The following is a 19357-nucleotide window of genomic DNA, read 5'->3' on the forward strand; positions in this document are numbered from 1 at the left end:
ATTTTTTAAAATTTTCTCCGAGTCCTCGGAGAGGGGCAGCATACAAATCTAATAAATTATTATTATTATTATTATTATTATTATTATTATTATTATTATTAGCTATAAAAGTTCAGTTCTAGATAATGATTAAAATGATTAAAGCATTTATGGGTAAAAACATACTATTTAATTATTTCCTATTTTAAAAGTAATTAAGGATCATACTAAGGTACTAGAAAAGGAAGGACAATAAAAAAAACAATTAAGTATTCAATAAATAGTGCATAAACTTACTACCCCCACTGTGCCCCCCCCCCCGGGTAGTGGCAGCAGTCCATTACCGAATGTTAGCTAGGTTAGTTAGCTAGATCAGTGTTTTTCAACCCCGCGGCACACTAGTGTGCCGTGAGACATGGTCAGGTGTACCTTGGGGAAATTAAACATGGGTCCCCAAATTACCATTCCTGCCAGGATATCCCTTTTGTGTTCATCCAAACCGCCCCAGGTTTCACACTAAGTGAGTGTAAATACATTTAGAAACTATATTATTAATTATATGTGTAATATGTATTGTGTTAGAGTGTCATTTTGTGTCATTTTGGTTGGTGGTGTGCCCCAGGATTTTGTAAATGTAAAAAATGTGCCATGGTTCAAAAAAGGTTGAAAATCACTGAGCTAGATCATAATCCCTAAACCTATCACAGATTGGACAGAATGGAACTCTTATTCTCTTTCTGCCCTACCAAAAATAAGGGGAGAAAATGTTAGGCAATCAAGCAATTATCATGGCTATGTTCCATAGGTGAACCTGGTAAAGAGAATCATTAACCTAAGTAGAGAGATGGATCCAGTTCTAGAGCAGTTAGCATTATACAAGAATAAACAATACCAAGTGAAGATATATAATGCTACGGTAGTAAAAAGCCAAAAGCCATTTTCACATCATTTGATGAAGGCTGCGAGTGCAGGATGCAAACAATCTTTCATATTCCAGCTAACAGTTTCAAGAAGATAATACTTTTGCTTATTTAAAAAAAAAGGAAGTGTAAAAAAAGATATACTCTACAGATTTCTAAACTCCTCTATTCTACATAAAAATTTGATATACCCTTTCTTATATTTCTTTTTCTGTTGCATATTCTTTTTTCTCTTGTTTTTTTAAAAGTTTCTTCCCCCCCCCCCCCATTATTTTGTATTTTATGACTTTTGAAAATTCAGTAAAGCTATGTTTAAAAAGGGAAGTGTGTTACCACCCAGAGAAACAGCAAACAGAAATGGTCTGTTAATTTTAAAAATCGTTTTATACTGCCTTTTACAAGTCAGTTCACAATGGGTCTTAAAAACAATAAAGAATTATTAGATCTTTAAAAAGTAACATAACAAAAGCTGCTGATAACATCAACAGTGCTACCCTAAGAACCATCACGGCAAAATTAAACAAAAAGCACACACTCAAAATAAGAATGAAAACCTCTTGTAAGTAAACATATCGTCAGCATCATTTGTAGAGCTTTTCAAATGGTAATACCACAGTAAACATGCTCTTTCCTTGTAGCCAATCCACCCCTCCTTAGACTGACTTCACGAAGAGGGCTTCTCAATGTAATACAGCAGGTTAATATGGGGAAAGATTTAATTAAGATAGCAAATCTAAAATGATCCACATGGATCAGTTTAATGAAAAGTAAATACATCAAATGTTAGATGGATACAGGACCTTTCTTGATGTTCATAAAAATTGGACTAGTGTAATTATCTCATTCCCAATTCAGATAAAACCATTTTTCGGATTCCGTTTTCAAATTGTGAGATAAGGAAATAAAATGGAAGATAATGGAATTCTGAGCATATTTCTTATTGTCACTGCGACAGTTGTCTTGTGAGGAAAAAAATGCAGATAGAAAAAAAATATCTCTACTTGCTTCAGACTCTTGTCCTGGGCCAGCTCCTGCCCCAAGGACTGTGGATGTGGGGGAGACATCCACATGCTGCAGGCCTGTTTTGCCCCCAGTGGAATCTGCAGATGAAGGCTCCTCTGACCAAGAAGACATGAGTGACAGGGAGGAGAGTGGGGCAGACAGCTCAGAAGGAGATCAATTATCTAGCTCCTCCTTGGATTCAGAACAAGAGTTAATGATACAGCCACGCATGTGGAGACAATAGGACAAGAGTCACTGGTGACAATGAAGCTTCCCTATGTAACCTACTTCAATCACAATTGAAATAACAGGAATAAAGTTATATTAAAAGTGGGATGTTATTTTCATTTTCTTTCTATCTCCTTTTCCATCTGTGGCATGACTTTTTAGACTGGAAGCCTGAGAACAGGAAATGCCTGTCTTTTATTATTAGATAATCTGCTATGGAATGTAATAATAATAATAATAATAATAATAATAATAACAACGACAACAACAACAACAACAGCAACAACAACAGAGTTGGAAGGGACCTTGGAGGTCTTCTAGTCCAATGTTTTTAAAGACATTTAAATAATAATAATAATAATAATAATAATAATAATAATAATAATAAAAATAATAATAATAAAAATAAATTTCTTAGATTTGTATGCCGCCCCTCTCCGAGGACTCGGAGCGGCTCACAACAAGCAATACAAAACCAATATTAAAAAAACAATTAAAAAAAACCCTTATAAAAAACAATCATACAGTTCAGACAAACCATACATAAATCGGAACAGCTAGGGTCAATTTCCCCATGCCCGGCGACATAAGATGTGTTTTCAGGAGTTTGCGAAAGGCAAGGAGGGCGGGGGCAGTCCCAATTACCGGGGGGGAGTTGATTCCAGAGGGCCGGGGGCCGCCACAGAGAAGGTTCTTCCCCTGGGTCCCGCCAGACGACATTGTTTTGTCGACGGGACCCGGAGAAGGCCAGCTCTGTGGGACCTAATCGGTCATTGGGATTCATGCAGCAGAAGGTGGTCCCAGATGTATTCTGGTCCAATGCCATGTAGGGATTTATAGGTCATAACCAACACTTTGAATTGTGACCGGAAACTGATCGGCGGCCAGTGCAGGCCACGGAGTGTTGACAAGACATGGGCATATCTAGGAAAGCCCATGATTGCTCTTGTGGCCGCATTCTGCACGATGTGAAGTTTCCAAACACTTTTCAAAGGTAGCCCCACGTAGAGAGCATTGCAGTAGTCGAACCTCGAGGTGATGAGGGCATGAGTGACTGTGAGCAGTGACTCCCTGTCCAAATAGGGACGCAACTGGTGCACCAGGCGAACCTGGGCAAACGCCCCCCTCGGCACAGCTGAAAGATGGTGCTCTAATGTTAGCTGTGGATCGATTAGGACACCCAAGTTGCGGACCCTCTCCGAGGGAGTCAATAACTCCCTCCCTAGGGTAATGGACAGACAGATGGGCTTGTCCTTGGGAGGCAAAATCCATAGCCAGGGGTGAGTTTGAGTCTGTTGACACCCATCCAGACCCCAACAGCCTCCAGGCACTGACCCATCACTTCCACCGCTTCACTGACTGGACATGGGGTGGAGATGTACAACTGGGTATGATCAGCATACTGATGATACCTCACCCCATGCCCTTGGATGATCTCACCCAGCGGTTTCATGTAGATATTAAATAGCAGGGGGGAGAGGATCGAAACCTGAGGCACTCCACAAGGGAGAAGCCTAGAAGTCGACCTCTGACCCCCCACTAACACTGACTGCGACCAACCAGAGAGGTAGGAGGATAACCACTGGTGAACAGTGCCTCCCACTCCCAATCCCTCCAGCCGGCGCAGAAGGATACCATGGTTGATGGTATCGAAGTATATCAAACAAATATACTGCTCAAAAAATTAAAGGGAACACTCAATTAACACATCCTAGATCTGAATGAATGAAATTTTCTCATTGAATATTTCATTTGCACAACTATTCCAACTGCACAACAGCATGCAAAATTGACTGTCAATCAGTGTTGCTTCCTAAGTGGACATTTTGATTTCACAGAAGTTTGATTTACTTGAAGTTATAATCTGTTTTTTAAGTGTTCCCTTTATTTTTTTTGAGCAGTGTATATTTCCTTAAATATTCTAAGCCGATTCAGTAACTCATAACTGCTTTTGCTTAAGGTTTTAAGGGGAAAAAAAAAAGAATCAGATAGACAAAAGCAAATTATTTTATCTCAACTCATCTTCCTTCATCTCTGTGTCCTCATGATGTGTTGCCTGTGCCAGCTGGGAATTCTGGGAACTGAAGCGCAAAACATCTGGAGAACTCTACAGCAAGCCCTAACAACTCACAGAGTTATAAAACGGACGGTTTCCATGCAGTTTCCCCCTGAGCATCTGGGGAAGAGGAAAAGGTTTGTGGACCTGGTGAGCAACGTGACTGCCAAAGCTGGCATAAGCAAGCTTTCACTTGACCTTTTCCGAGCCTCCACCCTCTTTTCCCCAAATGAAAGATGATTATGCTGGGTAAACAGATCTGTGGTTGACTCATCAACACGCAAATTTCAGAGAGAGGTTTTCTAAAAGAACAGGGCCTTTTTCTTGTAAAGGTCTCATAAAATTCAAGAAGTGATAGTAGAATTTTTTTCCCCCTTGGTCAAAATAAAATAGCAGCAAGGACAATAGAGAAGAGAAAGTACATTCCAGCCATCCAAAATTTTAACCCATAAAAAACACTAATTGGATTCGTGATATCCATAACATTTTTATCATACAGGCATACCTCAGAGAATTTTGCTGGTTCTACTCCAGATCACTGCAATAATGCGAATATTGTAATAAAGTGACTCACATATATAGTTCCTATAAAATTATGTTTACTCTATACTGTAATCCAGTGATTTTCAACCTTTTTTGAGCCGCGGCACATTTTTTACATTTACAAAATCCTCGGGCACACCACCAATCAAAATGACACAAAATGATACTCTAACACAGTACATATTATACATATAGTTAATAATATAGTTTCATAACCAGCTGAGTCTGAGGCTTCATCTAGTGGTGGCAACATTTACCTCCAGTCCTGACCAGGATTAGAAATCGGGACCATGGGGAGGAATAGCAGCTTCAACTACTCGCCACGGCCATACAATGACAAGTGCGCGGCAGCCTGAGTGGGGACCTTCCTGGGTGTGGATGAAAGGCAGCCTGCTTTTGGTTCATCGCTAGTGGTCAGGATGAATCCTAGAAGGTGATTGGTCAGTGAGTGTTCCCTGTGCCTCCACTCTTCCTGTCGCTGATAGCTGGAGGGATTGTGAGGGGAATGTTTATGTTCGGATGGAGGCGTTTGGCGGCAGGCCGGATAAATGGCCCCCATGGGCCATATCCGGCACGCGGGCCATAGTTTGGGGACCCATGTTTAATTTCCCCACGGCACACCTGATCATGTCTCACGGCACACTAGTGTGCGGCGGCACACTGGTTGAGAAACACTGCTGTAATCTATCAAATGTGTAATAGCATTTATTCTAAAACACAATCTACATACCTTAATTAAAAATACTTTGTTGCTAAACATGGCAAGTCATCATCTGAACCTTCACCGAGTTGTAATCTTTTTGCTGCTGCCAATACTTGCCAAAAGCAATAAGGCAAAGCACAATAAAATAAGATAGGCCTTTACGTGAATGTCCTAAAGCAGTAGAATGGGCAACTTTTTAAATATCATAGCTGATGCATAGTTGGCCTTTAAGCAGTGTGCTTAAAGGAGCCCACTCCAAAACTTGGAGGGATTGAGACAAAAACTATAATTTCATTTGATTTCATTATAATTAAATAGTTAGTAGAATTGCTCACCTATGTGGCATTTAATCATTTTCTTATGTCATGTAACAAATTACTGTAATGAACTTAAGAGTCCTTGGGGGCATTTTCAAGACTTCTCCAGGCTCCATGTGACTCTGAGGCCTTAAACCAGTGTTTCCCAACCTTGGCAACTTGAAGATATTTGGACTTCAACTCCCAGAATTCCCGAGCCAGCGAATGCTGGCTGGGGAATTCTGGGAGTTGAAGTCCAGATATCTTCAAGTTGCCAAGGTTGGGAAACACTGCCTTAAACTATACACCTAAAGAAGGAACTGATAGATTACCACAAAATTAATTCATGAGTTTGTAATTAACATTTTTCAGGAATAATTATGTTTAAATAATAATTTAAATAATTAGGTTTAAACAAAAATAAGCAAGAAATCCATATGTACATAATGCATACTGAAAAGGATTGGATTTTTCTTTATACATTTATTAACTAGTAGAAAATAGGCAGATTGTCAACATTTTAATTAGGTTATGTTTTATTTAATTAGCCCAAGAGTTTAAGTTAAATCATAGATAATTCAGGAAAAAGATGAAATCTGTACTAATTATTCACAATTACATTTATTTGCATATTGACTCGACTAGGATCATAGGGACTGTGCTCATCATAGTTTGCACAATAGTTTAATTACAATAACCATAATTATATTCCAAAGGTAAAGTAATTCAGTATTTCCTGACTACCTATGTATATGCTAGATTTCAATAATTTATTATGGTCTTACATCCTATTATTAATATCCGATCCACCACAAATTAAGGAAGTTCATGAATACATATATTATTGTACTTTTAATTTAGCCCTGCAATAGTTACTATTATTAGAGGAGGACAAAATAAAAATAATTTGCAAAGGTTGATATAGCAACCTACTTTCCTTTCAGAAAGAACTGTATTAGTTATATTTTTATCACACCTTTCTCCAAAAAGCTCAAGGTGACATACATACAGTAACATCTCCTCCTCCAATTTCTTTCCATGAAAAGAAAAGATTCTCCCCAGGATTTACCTCCCAGGATTACTACCATATTATCTGTGCAATGAAAGGAAAGGAGGGAGAAAAAAGTTGGAAGAATAAGAGTTCCACAGAAAAGCTGAATATTTTTCCTTAAAAATCCATTAATTTTTCAATTGCTTCTTAACCATATTTAGCCTGGAGGTAAATTTAAAGTTAGTCCTTTTCCTTCAAAAAAACAGCAACAAACATTTATAGGTTGGATAGAGACTGAAACTATACTGCTCAAAAAAATAAAGGGAACACTCAAAAATCACATCCTAGCTCTGAATGAATGAAATATTCTCATTGAATACTTTGTTCTGTACAAAGTTGAATGCGTTGACAACATGTGAAATTGATTGTCAATCAGTGTTGCTTCCTAAGTGGACAATTTGATTTCACAAAAGTTTGATTTACTTGGAGTTATTTATTTATTCAATTTTTATGCCGCCCTTCTCCTTAGACTCAGGGCGGCTTACAACATGTTAGCAATAGCACTTTTTAACAGAGCCAGCATATTGCCCCCACAATCTGGGTCCTCATTTTACCCACCTCGGCAGGATGGAAGGCTGAGTCAACCTTGAGCCGGTGATGAGATTTGAACCGCTGACCTTCAGATCTAGAGTCAGCTTCAGTGGCCTGCAGTACAGCACTCTACCTGCTGCGCCACCCCGGATCATTATATTGTGTTGTTTAAGTGTTCCCCTTATTTTTTTGATGAGTATACATTTTCATCTCTTAAATCGCTTGTACAAGTTGGAGAAGAAGAAAAAATCCACAAGACTTAACAAATGATTCCCTAAATAAAATGGAAATTGGAAACAACTTCCCAGATATGAAGGCCAAGATGTAATTCTCAAAAAATGCATCGGTCTTACCCAGGACAACCAGATATTGATGGAATAGAGTAACTACACTCTTTTAGACAAAGGTAAAACTGTCATACAGTCATTTGCATCTGATCTCCTACAAAGGTGCTGCAGTTATTTTTGCCACACTCCACATGCGAGTAAAACTACACTGCTAACCTCATGAAAGAACTGGCCTTATTTTAAAGCATAAATAAATGCAAAACAATAGCTTTAAATAAAGTTGGCTCAAAGGAATTGTACTTTTTATATAATGGAATTTCTTATTGGACAAGTGTGAATGGACACACAAGGAATTTGTCTTGGGACGTATGCTCTCAGTGTACATAAAAGAAAAAGATACCTTTTTCAAGAACCATGTGGTATATAATATAGCTTTTTAAAAATACATGCACATTCAACAAATATATTTTAATTATATGTAGCAGATGGGCAGGATTGTTCTGTGCTATTTTTATTAGCATACAGGATATGGCATAACCATAGCTGTCTCTTTTTAATCCTCTCTTTAGTTTTTAAAAGCTGCCCTACAAATTGAATTTATTCCGCACATTTGGGATATTTCCAAGGACACATTTAAGCATTCAAGTTACACTGTGCAACATATTATCTGTTCCACTGGAAAAAAAATTGTTTTGGAAGTCATTGCAAGTGATAATACAAATAAGCAAACAAAAATCTAAGGCAGCAATTCCATGCATGCTGATTCGAGAGTTAAGACTGGTTCTTATTCCATTCTTAAATTTTCTGAACATCATTAAAATTAGAATTTAATACTGAACACTTAATACAACCAAGTCAAGTGATGCACTGACCAAATATAAAGAAACCTAGTTGTTACAAACTCCTTTGAATGTTCCATGTCATGTTCTTTCCTTTGATTCTAACAAGCAGCAAGAAAAAAAAGAGTGTTCCAGAAAACTGGTACAGTGGTACCTCTACTTACGAACTTAATTTATTCCGTGACCGGGTTTTTAAGTTTAAAAGTTTGTAAGAAGAAGCTATTTTTCCCATAGGAATCAATGTAAAAGCGAATAATGCGTGCGATTGGGGAAACCACAGGGAGGGGGGAGGCCTTGTTTCCTCCCAGGAGATTCCTAGAGAGGCCCCACGCACGCTTCTCCCTGTCTTTTCCGGCCCTGTTTCCTCAAAGATTCCTAAAGAGTCCCCACGGAGGCTTCTCCCGCCTTTTCCGTCCGTTTCCTCCCAGGAGATTCCTAGAGAGGCCCCACAGAGGCTTCTCCCCGCCTTTTCTGACCATGTTTCCTCCCAGGAGTTTCCTAGAGTGGCACCACGGAGATTTCTCCCCACCTTTTCTGTCCCTGTTTCCTCCCAGGAGATTCCTACAGAGGCCCCATGAAGGCTTCTCCCTGCCTTTTCTGGCCCTGTTTCCTCCCAGGAGATTCCTAGAGAGGCCCCATGGAGGCTTCTTCCCACCTTTTCCGGCCCAGTTTCCTCCCAGGAGTTTCCTAGAGAGGCCCCATGGAGGTTTCTCCCTGCCTTTTCTGGTTACAGTTTCAGAGGCTCGTAAGTGGAAAATGGTTCGTGAGAAGAGGCAAAAAAAATCTTGAACATCTGGTTCATATCCAGATAAGTCTGTAAAGTTTGCATAAGCATTCATAGTTAGAGTTAACATTGTATAGATCAAATATAATACATAAATATAATATAATACCAAAAATGGGTCACAGGGTGGCCTGCCGTACCCCATATACCCTATTTTGGGCCTAGTAATCTTCCCTGCAGCCTCTTGGGACCAAAAATGGGCCATAGACAGGCACCGAATCCTCCCCCCACTGTTTTGGGCCTAGCAGGCCTCCCCGCAGTCTCCTGGGATCAAAAGGAGAGTCGTGGGGGAGGCTGTCCCCAGCACTCCCTGCGCATGTGCATATGACTCCTACTCCCAATATGCACACGTGTCTCCTGCATTTGCTCCGTCCTTCATGCATGTGCGGCAGAGACCCCAAAATCAGCTGAACGGCGGGAGGTGGATGAGCATTCACAGTGGAGCTGATCTGGGTGACAGCTTGTGTGCCCACAGAGAAGAATCTGCATTCGGCATTGAATGACATCAGACCAGATTACTTACAGGACCGCCTTTTGCTGCATGAATTCCAGCAACCGGTTAGGTCCCACAGAAGTGGCATTCTCCGGGTCCCGCCAGCTAGACAATGTCATCTGGCGGGGCCACAGGGAAGAGCCTTCTCTGTGGCGGCCCCGGCCCTCTGGGATCAGCTCCCTCCAGAGATTCGCACTGCCCCCACCCTCCTCGCCTTTCGCAAGGGCCTCAAAACTCATTTATGTCGCCAGGCATGGGGCAATTAGATCAAGCTCCCCTCCTCTGTTTACGAGATGTAATGTGTGGTTGTGAATGAATTGGTTGACTGTTTTTTATTATATGGGATTTTTGTAGTAACTTTTAATTAATTAGATTTATTGCTGTGTTGCTTTTGTACCCTCTGAGCTGCCCTGAGTCTTCGGAGAAGGGCGGCATACAAATCTAAATAATAATAATAATAATAATAATAATAATAATAATAATAATAATTATTATTATTATTATTATTATTCCACCCGTGGCATGTATGCCATAGATTCGCGATCATGGGTAAAGACTCTCTTCCACTGCTTGAAAAGAATTTTATTGATTGATTGATTAGACTTATATGCCTCCCCTTCCCCAAACCAAACTTGGAATACTGTATAATGTCTTTCTAGGCTTCAGCAAAATCCTGACTGTGACTAATAACTGCCACTAGTGCAGGTGCTACAGAGTTAACTGCATTGACCCTAATAACAGGGAGTTCCCAGGAGGGAAGCAGACAAGTTCTCATTAGTGGCTTCCTTTTTTAAAATGAACTTCCCCTGAGACCAAGCAAGGCTGAGTGTCAAGGTAGAAGCTAATGAATAAATGCTATAGAAGGTGCTGTGCTCTACAAAGGAATCCAACAGTATCCTCCTCTCTTCTCAGGGAGGCATCTGCAGGGATTTCCCCCCATAGGACTCATTCTGACAATGACCTGACTCTGTTAAATGAAGAAGGAACAAAGAAAGGTGTGATTAGCTATGAACACTTGAAAGGAAACAATGATTAATGCAGCGAAATTATGTAACGTAATGCATTTGATCTCAGCCTCTGTCTCTCTCCTATCTCATTGCCAAACTGGTGAGATAAAAACACTGCTTACCAGAACACAATATTGTTGAAGACAATAACAACAACTTTGCTTTTGATATTAAAATAAAACCTAGCCTCTCCAAAAGATCCATATAACTGAATAGGATTATTCTCCCTCTAGTGTTTAAAATTTAGAATTACACCTCCCAACACTTATTTCAAAATTAAGAGTGGGGAACTCTTAAATCTTTCCCAACCCGATATCCCCCAGATGTATTGGGACTGCGAATCTCAACCTCTCATTAGAGCTCTGTAGTGTTGATTTTGTTTTCTGTTCTACGCACTGATGAAATCGCAACTCAAGCTGTCCTATGACTTTTCCCCTAACACAATAAAAGGGTAGGGCGTAGAACTACAACAAGCAGCATCATATAATCCAAAGATTGATTGATTGGTCCCATTTCAGCCTTGTTCTGGCCTCATCAGCTAGCCACACCCTTCCTTACTGGGATTCGATCTGGTAGCCTCTGCCTTGTACATATATATACTGTATACATATACATATACATATACATATACATATACATATATATATATATATATGTTTTTTTATGTCGGATCACCCTGGTATATTGAAGGAACGTCACAGCTCCTTTTTGCCTCTAGGCCCAAAACAGGACCATTTCAAGGCAGTTAATTTATTCATAGCCGACAACTATATTCTGTATGTAGATCAAGGTCTGGTGGCTCAACTGCTAACTCTCTGCCTTAAAAGGCAGAGGCTGCCAGATCGAATCCCAGCAAGGAAGGGTATGGCTAGCTGATGAGGCCAGAACAAGGCCGAAATGGTACCATCCTAGTCTCCCTTAATTTTAAAATTTCAGCTAAAAACATTTGATACATACATACATACATACATACATACATACATACATACATACACACACACACACATAGTAAAATACATGATGGAGGTTATAGAGGAGATACTCATAGTAAAATATATCTAAGAAATAATAGAAAAGAAGATATAGTAATAGAACATATCAATGAAAGAATAGAAGAAGAGATATAGGAATGGAAGAAAGGTATAGGAGATATAGGAGAGCAATAGGACAGGGGACGGAAGGCACTCTAGTGCACTTGTACTCGCCCCTTACAGGGCTGCCATTGAGTTGCTACTGTCAGAAAGCACAGAATTATGCTGTCGGAGAAAAGGTGATCCAGAGAGATTTATGATTTACAGCATGAAAGAAAAATCCAACAAGATGCAGAATAAATAATACTCCCCTATGCCCATTTCCTGGCATAAACACAGAGCTGTTCCCATCCTGAATCTTCTCTGGAAAGCAGATTGGAACAGATCTAAAGCACTGGTTTCCTTCAAGGCTGCCAGAAGCTGAGATACTAATTCATTTTCCGTCATTATGCTCAAGAAATGAATGTTTGACATTGGCGGTACATATCTTCACCATACATCATCCATTCCCCCCCCCCCCCCCAGTACAGATTTTACCACTGGATTTTAAAACAGCAAGACTTACGGTTTTTATGAGCCAAGCAGGTTTTGAGAAATATACCCTGCATATTTTACACAAACTGAAAGATACCTAAAGCAATATATCCACATCATGTCTAATCTGCATCCATTTTTTGCCTTGATTGTAGAATGGCATATCCAAATAAATGTGATTAGTGGACTTTCCAAGAGTCAGTCAATATATTACCTGAGCATCTATGAAAAGATCTTAATTGCTAGCCTTGGTTATTATTAGCATTCTGCTGATACTAGGATAAGCAAGGGAGGAGGAGAGAGTTGCTACTACCCCCCTCCCCCCCAAAAAAGTATTTTAATAATTCTACATCGCTGTTTGATTATGCTTATCACAAAATTTCTATCATTCGTGCCCTAGAAATTGACCCAGCTGTTTTACTGTCATACCTCTACAAAATACCAGGGAACGTATGTGTTTCCATAATGGGTTGAAAAATGTTTTGATTGATTGATCGATCGATCGATTGATCGACCGATCCATCCATCCCATCTCTACCCCACCATCTCACCTAAGTGACTCTGAGTGACAACAAACGTCTCATAATATAAAACATATATAAGAACCAAGTTAAAACAGAGTGAAAAAGATTATAACAAAGATATTTAAATATCTTTTAATATCTATTAAAAATATTAAAAGTTAAAGAGTGAAAAATTTTTAAAAGGCAGAGAAAACATCACATGACACCATCCATCACCAGGTTTTTACAGCACTGTCCGAGCCCCCAGGCCAATTGGCAGAACCAGGCATTCATACCCTTTCTGAAAGCTAGAAGGGGTGGGGGGCTGGTTCCCCTCTGGGAGTAAGTTCTTCCAAGGGACACATCTTTGGCTGGACTCTGCCAGTCAAAATCCTATATCTGACTTGGGATCCATAACAAACCTTCCCTTCCTGACTTGGAATGGATTGATATAATTGGGACAACACTGTCTATTAAGTAACCTGGTCCCATGCAATGAAGGGCTTTCAAGGTGACAACCATCACCTTGAATTGGACCCAGAAGCAAACTGACACCCAAGGTAGCTTGAATAGCAGAGGTCTCATATGCGCAACCCTAGGGGATTCTAGGGTTGGGAAAAAAACCTTCGGAGCGAGGAGGAATGGAAACAAGCCTGAAAAGACTTAGGGCTGGGGGGAAAAAACCTTCTTTGGAGAGAGTAGGAATGAAAAAATCCTGCAAGCAGAGAAGAGCGTTTGCATCTTGTTAGGGCTGAAAAAAACCCCCTTTTTTTGGAAGGAGTAGCAATGAAAACAAGTCTGCAAGCCGATTGTTAGCATCTCATTAGGGCTGGGCGGGAAAAGCGTTGAAAAAGCTACATTCAGAGTATAAGACACACCCAAAATTTCAGGCTCTTGGGGGGGGGGGGGGAGGTCCATCTTATACTCCAAAAAATGCGGCAGGTAACACCAAGCTCAGAGAGCACCAAGGAGCCCTCATTTTAACCCTGAGCTACTATATTCTCCTTTATTGATTAAAGAACTTAATGAACAATATCAATGTAAACATTAACCGAATGAATTAAGCATCGTCCAACAAAATATCCTTAACAATCAATTAATCATGAATGCAAACATAATTCCACAATTTTTTTAAAAAATGTACATCCATAAGCACACACACACTTCAAATCTGCACGTTTAACTCTGGCACTGAATACTGTGGCCTGACCCGAAAGCCAGCAAGACATGCAGAGTCCATAAAGCGTCTTTGGATCCAAGCCCCCAGTTAGTAGTGCAGGTTCTAGAGCAGTGTTTCCCAACCTTGGCAACTTGAAGATATCTGGACTTCAACTCCCAGAAGTCCCCAGCCAGCATTCGCTGGCTGGGGACTTCTGGGAGTTGAAGTCCAGATATCTTCAAGTTGCCAAGGTTGGGAAACACTGCTCTAGAGGGGTGCAGAGCTTTGTTCAGCAGGAGCTGGAACTACAGAGAGCAGCATTACAAAGCTTGGGCAAGCTAGTAAAAATACCACATACTTATACATTGCTGGCCTGTGCTTTATCCTGTGGACTCCCCAATGACCAGGTTGGTTGCCCTGAGGACAAGATAGGACATCCCTGTGGAGTCTGGGAATACAAAGAGATAAATCAGCATAGCCATGTCCCTTATTATGACAAACCGTTGTGTAACTGTGAGCACATGCATGTATACAACACACACACACACACAAAATACAGAAGGAATACAAATCAGCAGACAATTCTCTTTTTCTGTTCTGAATTAAGACTAGTTGTTCCCTACTCCAAATAGGAAAAAGAGGTAAGATATTTAGTTATACACATATTAACAGCTGCAAGAATAGCATATGCCCAACAATGGAAAATAGATAAAACACCAGAAGAAAATATAGTAATTAAAAAAATATTGGACTGAGCGGAAATGGAGAGATTATCCAAAAAATTAGAGGGAAAGGAAGATTCAGATTATTATAAAATATGGGCAAAATTCTACGACTGGTTAAAGGAAAGAACAGCGAAGAATTAAATAAAAATTCAAGCAAAGCAACACGTCAAATAAAAGAATTAAAGAACCAATATTATGTAAAAAAAAGCAAAATTCTCTGATTGAACACTCAAAAAAAAAAGTGGGGAAACTCTCATTTCCCAAATGTTGTATGTATATGTTTTGTGTATGTCTTTTTCTTTTCTTTCTGTTATATTTGAAAAAAATAAACAAATTTTACAAAAAAACAAAACAAAAAACAAATCAGCAGACAATTCTCTTTTTCTGTTCTGAATTAAGACTAGTTGTTCCCTACTCCAAATATTCCCAAATAAGCACCCCTAAACTAAAGGTGACCAACACCAGTAACAATAGGACTATAACTTCAAAGGCTAATTTTCTGAAGTGTTAAAAGAGGCCATCTGCTAACACAACATACGGTCTTTTAATTTTGCTGCACTGACAGTTCAGGATGAGAAAGGGAGCAAGAAGGACCATCTGGTGCGTTATCCTGGGATGTCAGAGGCCATCTGGTGCATTATCTTGTGAGGCTAGGCCAGGGGGGAAAGCGAAGAGCTACATGTGGCTGACGGCTGCCAACTTTTTATTTTACCAAAGAAAATCTCTTTTGAAATTACAAGGGTTATCCAGAAAGTAAAGTTACAAGGCTCTCGCGGGGAATGTTCGAAGGGGAAGTTGTTATTATCAATTGTTATTAATATCTCCGGGACCGCCTTCTGCCGCATGAATCCCAGCGACCGGTTAGGTCCCACAGAGTTGGCCTTCTCCAGGTCCCGTCGACTAAACCAGCGTTTCCCAACCGGTGTGCCGCAAGACACGGCCACGTGTGCCACGAAGCTCCTAGGCAAGCTCCAGCTGGGCGGGGCGCTGCCGGTGCCGACCTGGAGCTCCCGCTCGCAGCTGTCCCCCGGCTCCTGCTGGATGCCGTGGTTTTCGGCGCTCTCCTGCTGGGCCCCAAAGAAGGAAGGCAGGAAGAAGGAGAGCTTCATTCTTCACACCTTTTTCCCGCCTTCCTTCTTTGGGGCCCAGCAGGAGAGCGCCAGAAACCGCGGCATCAGGCAGGAGCCGAGGGACAGCTGCGAGTGGGAGCCCCAGGACGGAGGCACCGGCAGCGCCCCGCCCAGCTGGAGCTTCTCTGGCGTCGGCGGCAAGTGTCCTTTGGGGCCCGGCGGGAGGGCACTGGCAGTGGGAGTGGGTGGTGGTGGCTGCAGCGGCCGCAGGCAGTCACGGGGAGATGGTGGTGGCGAGAAGGAGCTCCAGGCGGCGGCGAGAGGGAGCTCTCTCTCTCTCTCTCAGGTGACTGCAAGCGGGAGCCCTGACGGTGGCGGTTGGACGTGCTGCTGGACGCCGTACATGCTAGCGCTGCGGGCCTGGCATATACGGCGTCCAGCAGCACGTCCAGCTGCCGCCGTCAGGGCTCCCGCTTGCAGTCAGCTGAGAGAGAGAGAGAGAGAAAGAAAGAGAGACATATAAGAGAGGCAGAGAGAGAAAAAGAAAGAGAGACATAGCAAGAGAAAAAGACAGACTTAGCAAGAGAGGCAGAGAGAGAGAGAAAGAGAAAGAAAGAGAGACATAGCAAGAGAGACAGAGAGAGAGAAAGGGAGAGAAAGAGAGATAGCAAGAGAGGCAAAGAGAAAGAAAGAGACATATAGCAAGAGACAGTGAAAGAGAGAGATAGAGCAAGAAAGAGAGAAAAAAGCAAGAAAGAGATAGCAAGAGAGACACAGAGAGAGAGAGAGAGCAAGGGAGAGAGAAAGACATAGAGGAAGGGAAGGAGGGAGAGAGAAAGAGAGCAAAAAAGAGAGGAAGAAAGAAAGAGGGATGGAGAGAGAGCAAGGGAAGGAAGGAAAAGAGAGAAAGAGGGAGAAATAGAGCGAAAGGGAGGAAGATAGGGTTTTTTGTCCAAACTTTTCTTTAGCCCCCCCCGCCCCCCCCTTTCAATGTTCCCCAGGATTTTGAAAATATGAATAATGTGCCGCGGCTCAAAAAAGGTTGGGAAACACTGGATTAAACAATGTCGTCTGGCGGGACCCAGGGGAAGAGCCTTCTCTGTGGCGGCCCCGACCCTCTGGAATCAGCTCCTTGCCTTTCGTAAACTTCTTAAAACCCACCTCTGCCGTCAGGCATGGGGGAATTGAAAAATCTCCCCTGGGCCTATACAATTTATGCATGTTATGTTTGTGTGTATGCTTTGCTTTTTTAATAAGAGGGTTTTTTAGTGATTTTCAAATTATTAGATTTGTTGCATATTGTTTTATTGTTGTTGTGAGCCGCCCCGAGTCTACGGAGATGGGCGGCATACAAATCTAATAAATAAATGAATGAATGAATGAATAAATAAATAAAATTGTGTAGCCAGTGGAAGAGAACGAGCAGTGCCAGTGGTCAGTAGATCATCGACTGGCATTGGGGTGAAGGTTAGAGATGAGCATTCTCATTCCGTTTCCCTCCAAGTGCAAAGTGGGTGCTGTAATACGCTACCTGAATGCTAAGGGCATGAATGCTTGCTGTGATTCGTGGCGAAATTATTATTATTATTTTTATTAGACTTAAGACAGCATATGACAAAACGGGTCAATTTTCTGCACCACGACATCAGTCACACTGGACAGATGTCCACTTCTGTCTTCATCATGAATTTCCATCCTTCTGAAATTGAAATTTCGTACCCATTTTGCACTTCGCATTTCTAGGGAAATGGAATGAGGACACTTATCTCTAACCAGGGTGGCGCAGCAGGTAGAGTGCAGTACTGCACGGCACTGAAGCTGACTGTAGATCTGTAGGTCAGCAGTTCAAATCTCATCACCGGCTCAAGGTTGACTTAGCCTTCCATCCTTCCGAGGTGGGTAAAATGAGGACCCGGATTGTGGGGGCAATATGCTGGCTCTGTTAAAAAGTGCTATTGCTAACATGTTGTAAGCCACCTTGAGTCTAAGGAGAAGGGCGGCATAAAAATCGAATGAATGAATGAATAACCTTCATCACAATGCCAGTCGATAATCTACTGACCACTGGCACTGCTCATTCGCTTCCGCTGGCTTTCCGCTACACAATAGTAATACCAACTTCCCCCACGAACATTCCCTGTGAGAGCTACATGCCTTGAAACCTATCTTTCCAGGTAACCCTTGTAGTTCAGATATTCAAAGGATACAGAACCTCCAACTCGAGTAAAGGTACAGAAAAGGAGAAAGTTTAAGGAAAACAAAGGAAAAAGGTGGTCCATAGCTAATTCTGTCTCACCTGCTGTTGACTTCAATCTCATACACCAGTGGTCCCCAACCTTTATGGCATGGAGGTCTGGCTGGAGTGGGGGGAGAGGGGAACAAGTGGGCCAATGTGCATGCGTGTACACTCAAGCGAGTGGTGGGCCGGCAAACATTCGTTCATGCACCATCCTGCCACTTTTACAAATGGAAATGCGCGTGCGTGGGTGTGCCAGACCGCCACTTGCAGGGTGTAGTTTCAGGACCCAAGGGTTGGGGACCCCTGCCTCCAATGGATTATTCCCACAAAGCTATAGGGATGAAATAAAAAGATTCCTCCTCCCCACTTTATCTAGTCAATGCTTTGTTTCATAGTGGCCAACCACGATACCTCTGAACCCACAACACTGATAAATGTATCCTGCTTGAATTTTAAAAATATGTAAGATAACCAGTGGGAACAGTTTTCCTATGCACTCTTAAGAGCAGGGGAGGAGCAGCAGGTAGAGTGCTGTACTGCAGGCCACTGATGCTGACTGTAGATCTGCAGGTCAGCGGTTCAAATCTCATCACCAGCTCAAGGTTGACTCAGCCTTCCATCCTTCTGAGGTGGGTAAAATGAGGACCCGGATTGTGGGGGCAATATGCTAGCTCTCTTAAAAAGTGCTATTGCTAACATGTTGTAAGCCGCCCTGAGTCTAAGGAGAAGGGCGGCATAAAAATCGAATAAATAAATAAATAAGAAATATTGCCTTTTATCTATATCACTGTTTTGTTTTTTTGCTACAGGCAAGACTCGAATGGAAATTTCAGAGCAAAATGCTAATAAATATCCACAATACTATGCAATTCAAGTTTACATGTAGTAGGATTACAAACTACCTATCACAGGTCTGGGATTGAATAAAAAATTTAGACTAATTAATCATACATTCCTGAACATTTTATTTCCAATAATGTACTGAAACCTCTATTTTCAAAAACTGGACAGAAAGTACTTATTGAGAAATGGTATCTTCTCCTGCTACACAAATAATATTTTCTTCTTCTAAGCTGTTGCCTGATGAACTTGGTGCATCATATTTAAAGACTATATTTTTGCTCCGGATCTATTGCCATGACACAAGTAACTATAACTTGAACAATTAATCCACTATGATCAATTAATATCCTAATTCAGCTGCTGAAACAGCCCATAAAGGACTGTAATGTTTTCCCTTCGGGGAAAGAATTCCAGCTGCTTTCTTATAAATCCAAACCCAACACAGAATGCAGTCGCAGTTAATAAAATCATAGCGGAAGAAACAGAAAATGCTTTTTCTGGCCACCAGGTGGAGGCAGTTCCTCGCTGAACTGA

At 41.3% G+C, this 19357-nt stretch overlaps 1 protein-coding gene across 5 annotated transcripts in view; it reads right to left on the reverse strand.

The window, feature by feature from the left end:
- DGKZ (diacylglycerol kinase zeta) overlaps window positions 1–19357 on the reverse strand; it is a 228865-nt gene that overhangs the window by 109012 nt on the left and 100496 nt on the right. The window contains exon 2 of one of the 5 annotated variants that reach the window (XM_070760414.1): window positions 14305–14394. The exons of the other annotated variants lie outside the window; for them this stretch is intronic. Coding sequence (XP_070616515.1) covers window positions 14305–14394 — 90 coding nt within the window. The remainder of the gene's footprint in view (window positions 1–14304; window positions 14395–19357) is intronic. 5 annotated transcript variants of the gene reach the window in all.

Source organism: Erythrolamprus reginae, chromosome 1 (assembly GCF_031021105.1).
Source record: "Erythrolamprus reginae isolate rEryReg1 chromosome 1, rEryReg1.hap1, whole genome shotgun sequence".
NCBI lineage: Eukaryota > Metazoa > Chordata > Lepidosauria > Squamata > Dipsadidae > Erythrolamprus > Erythrolamprus reginae.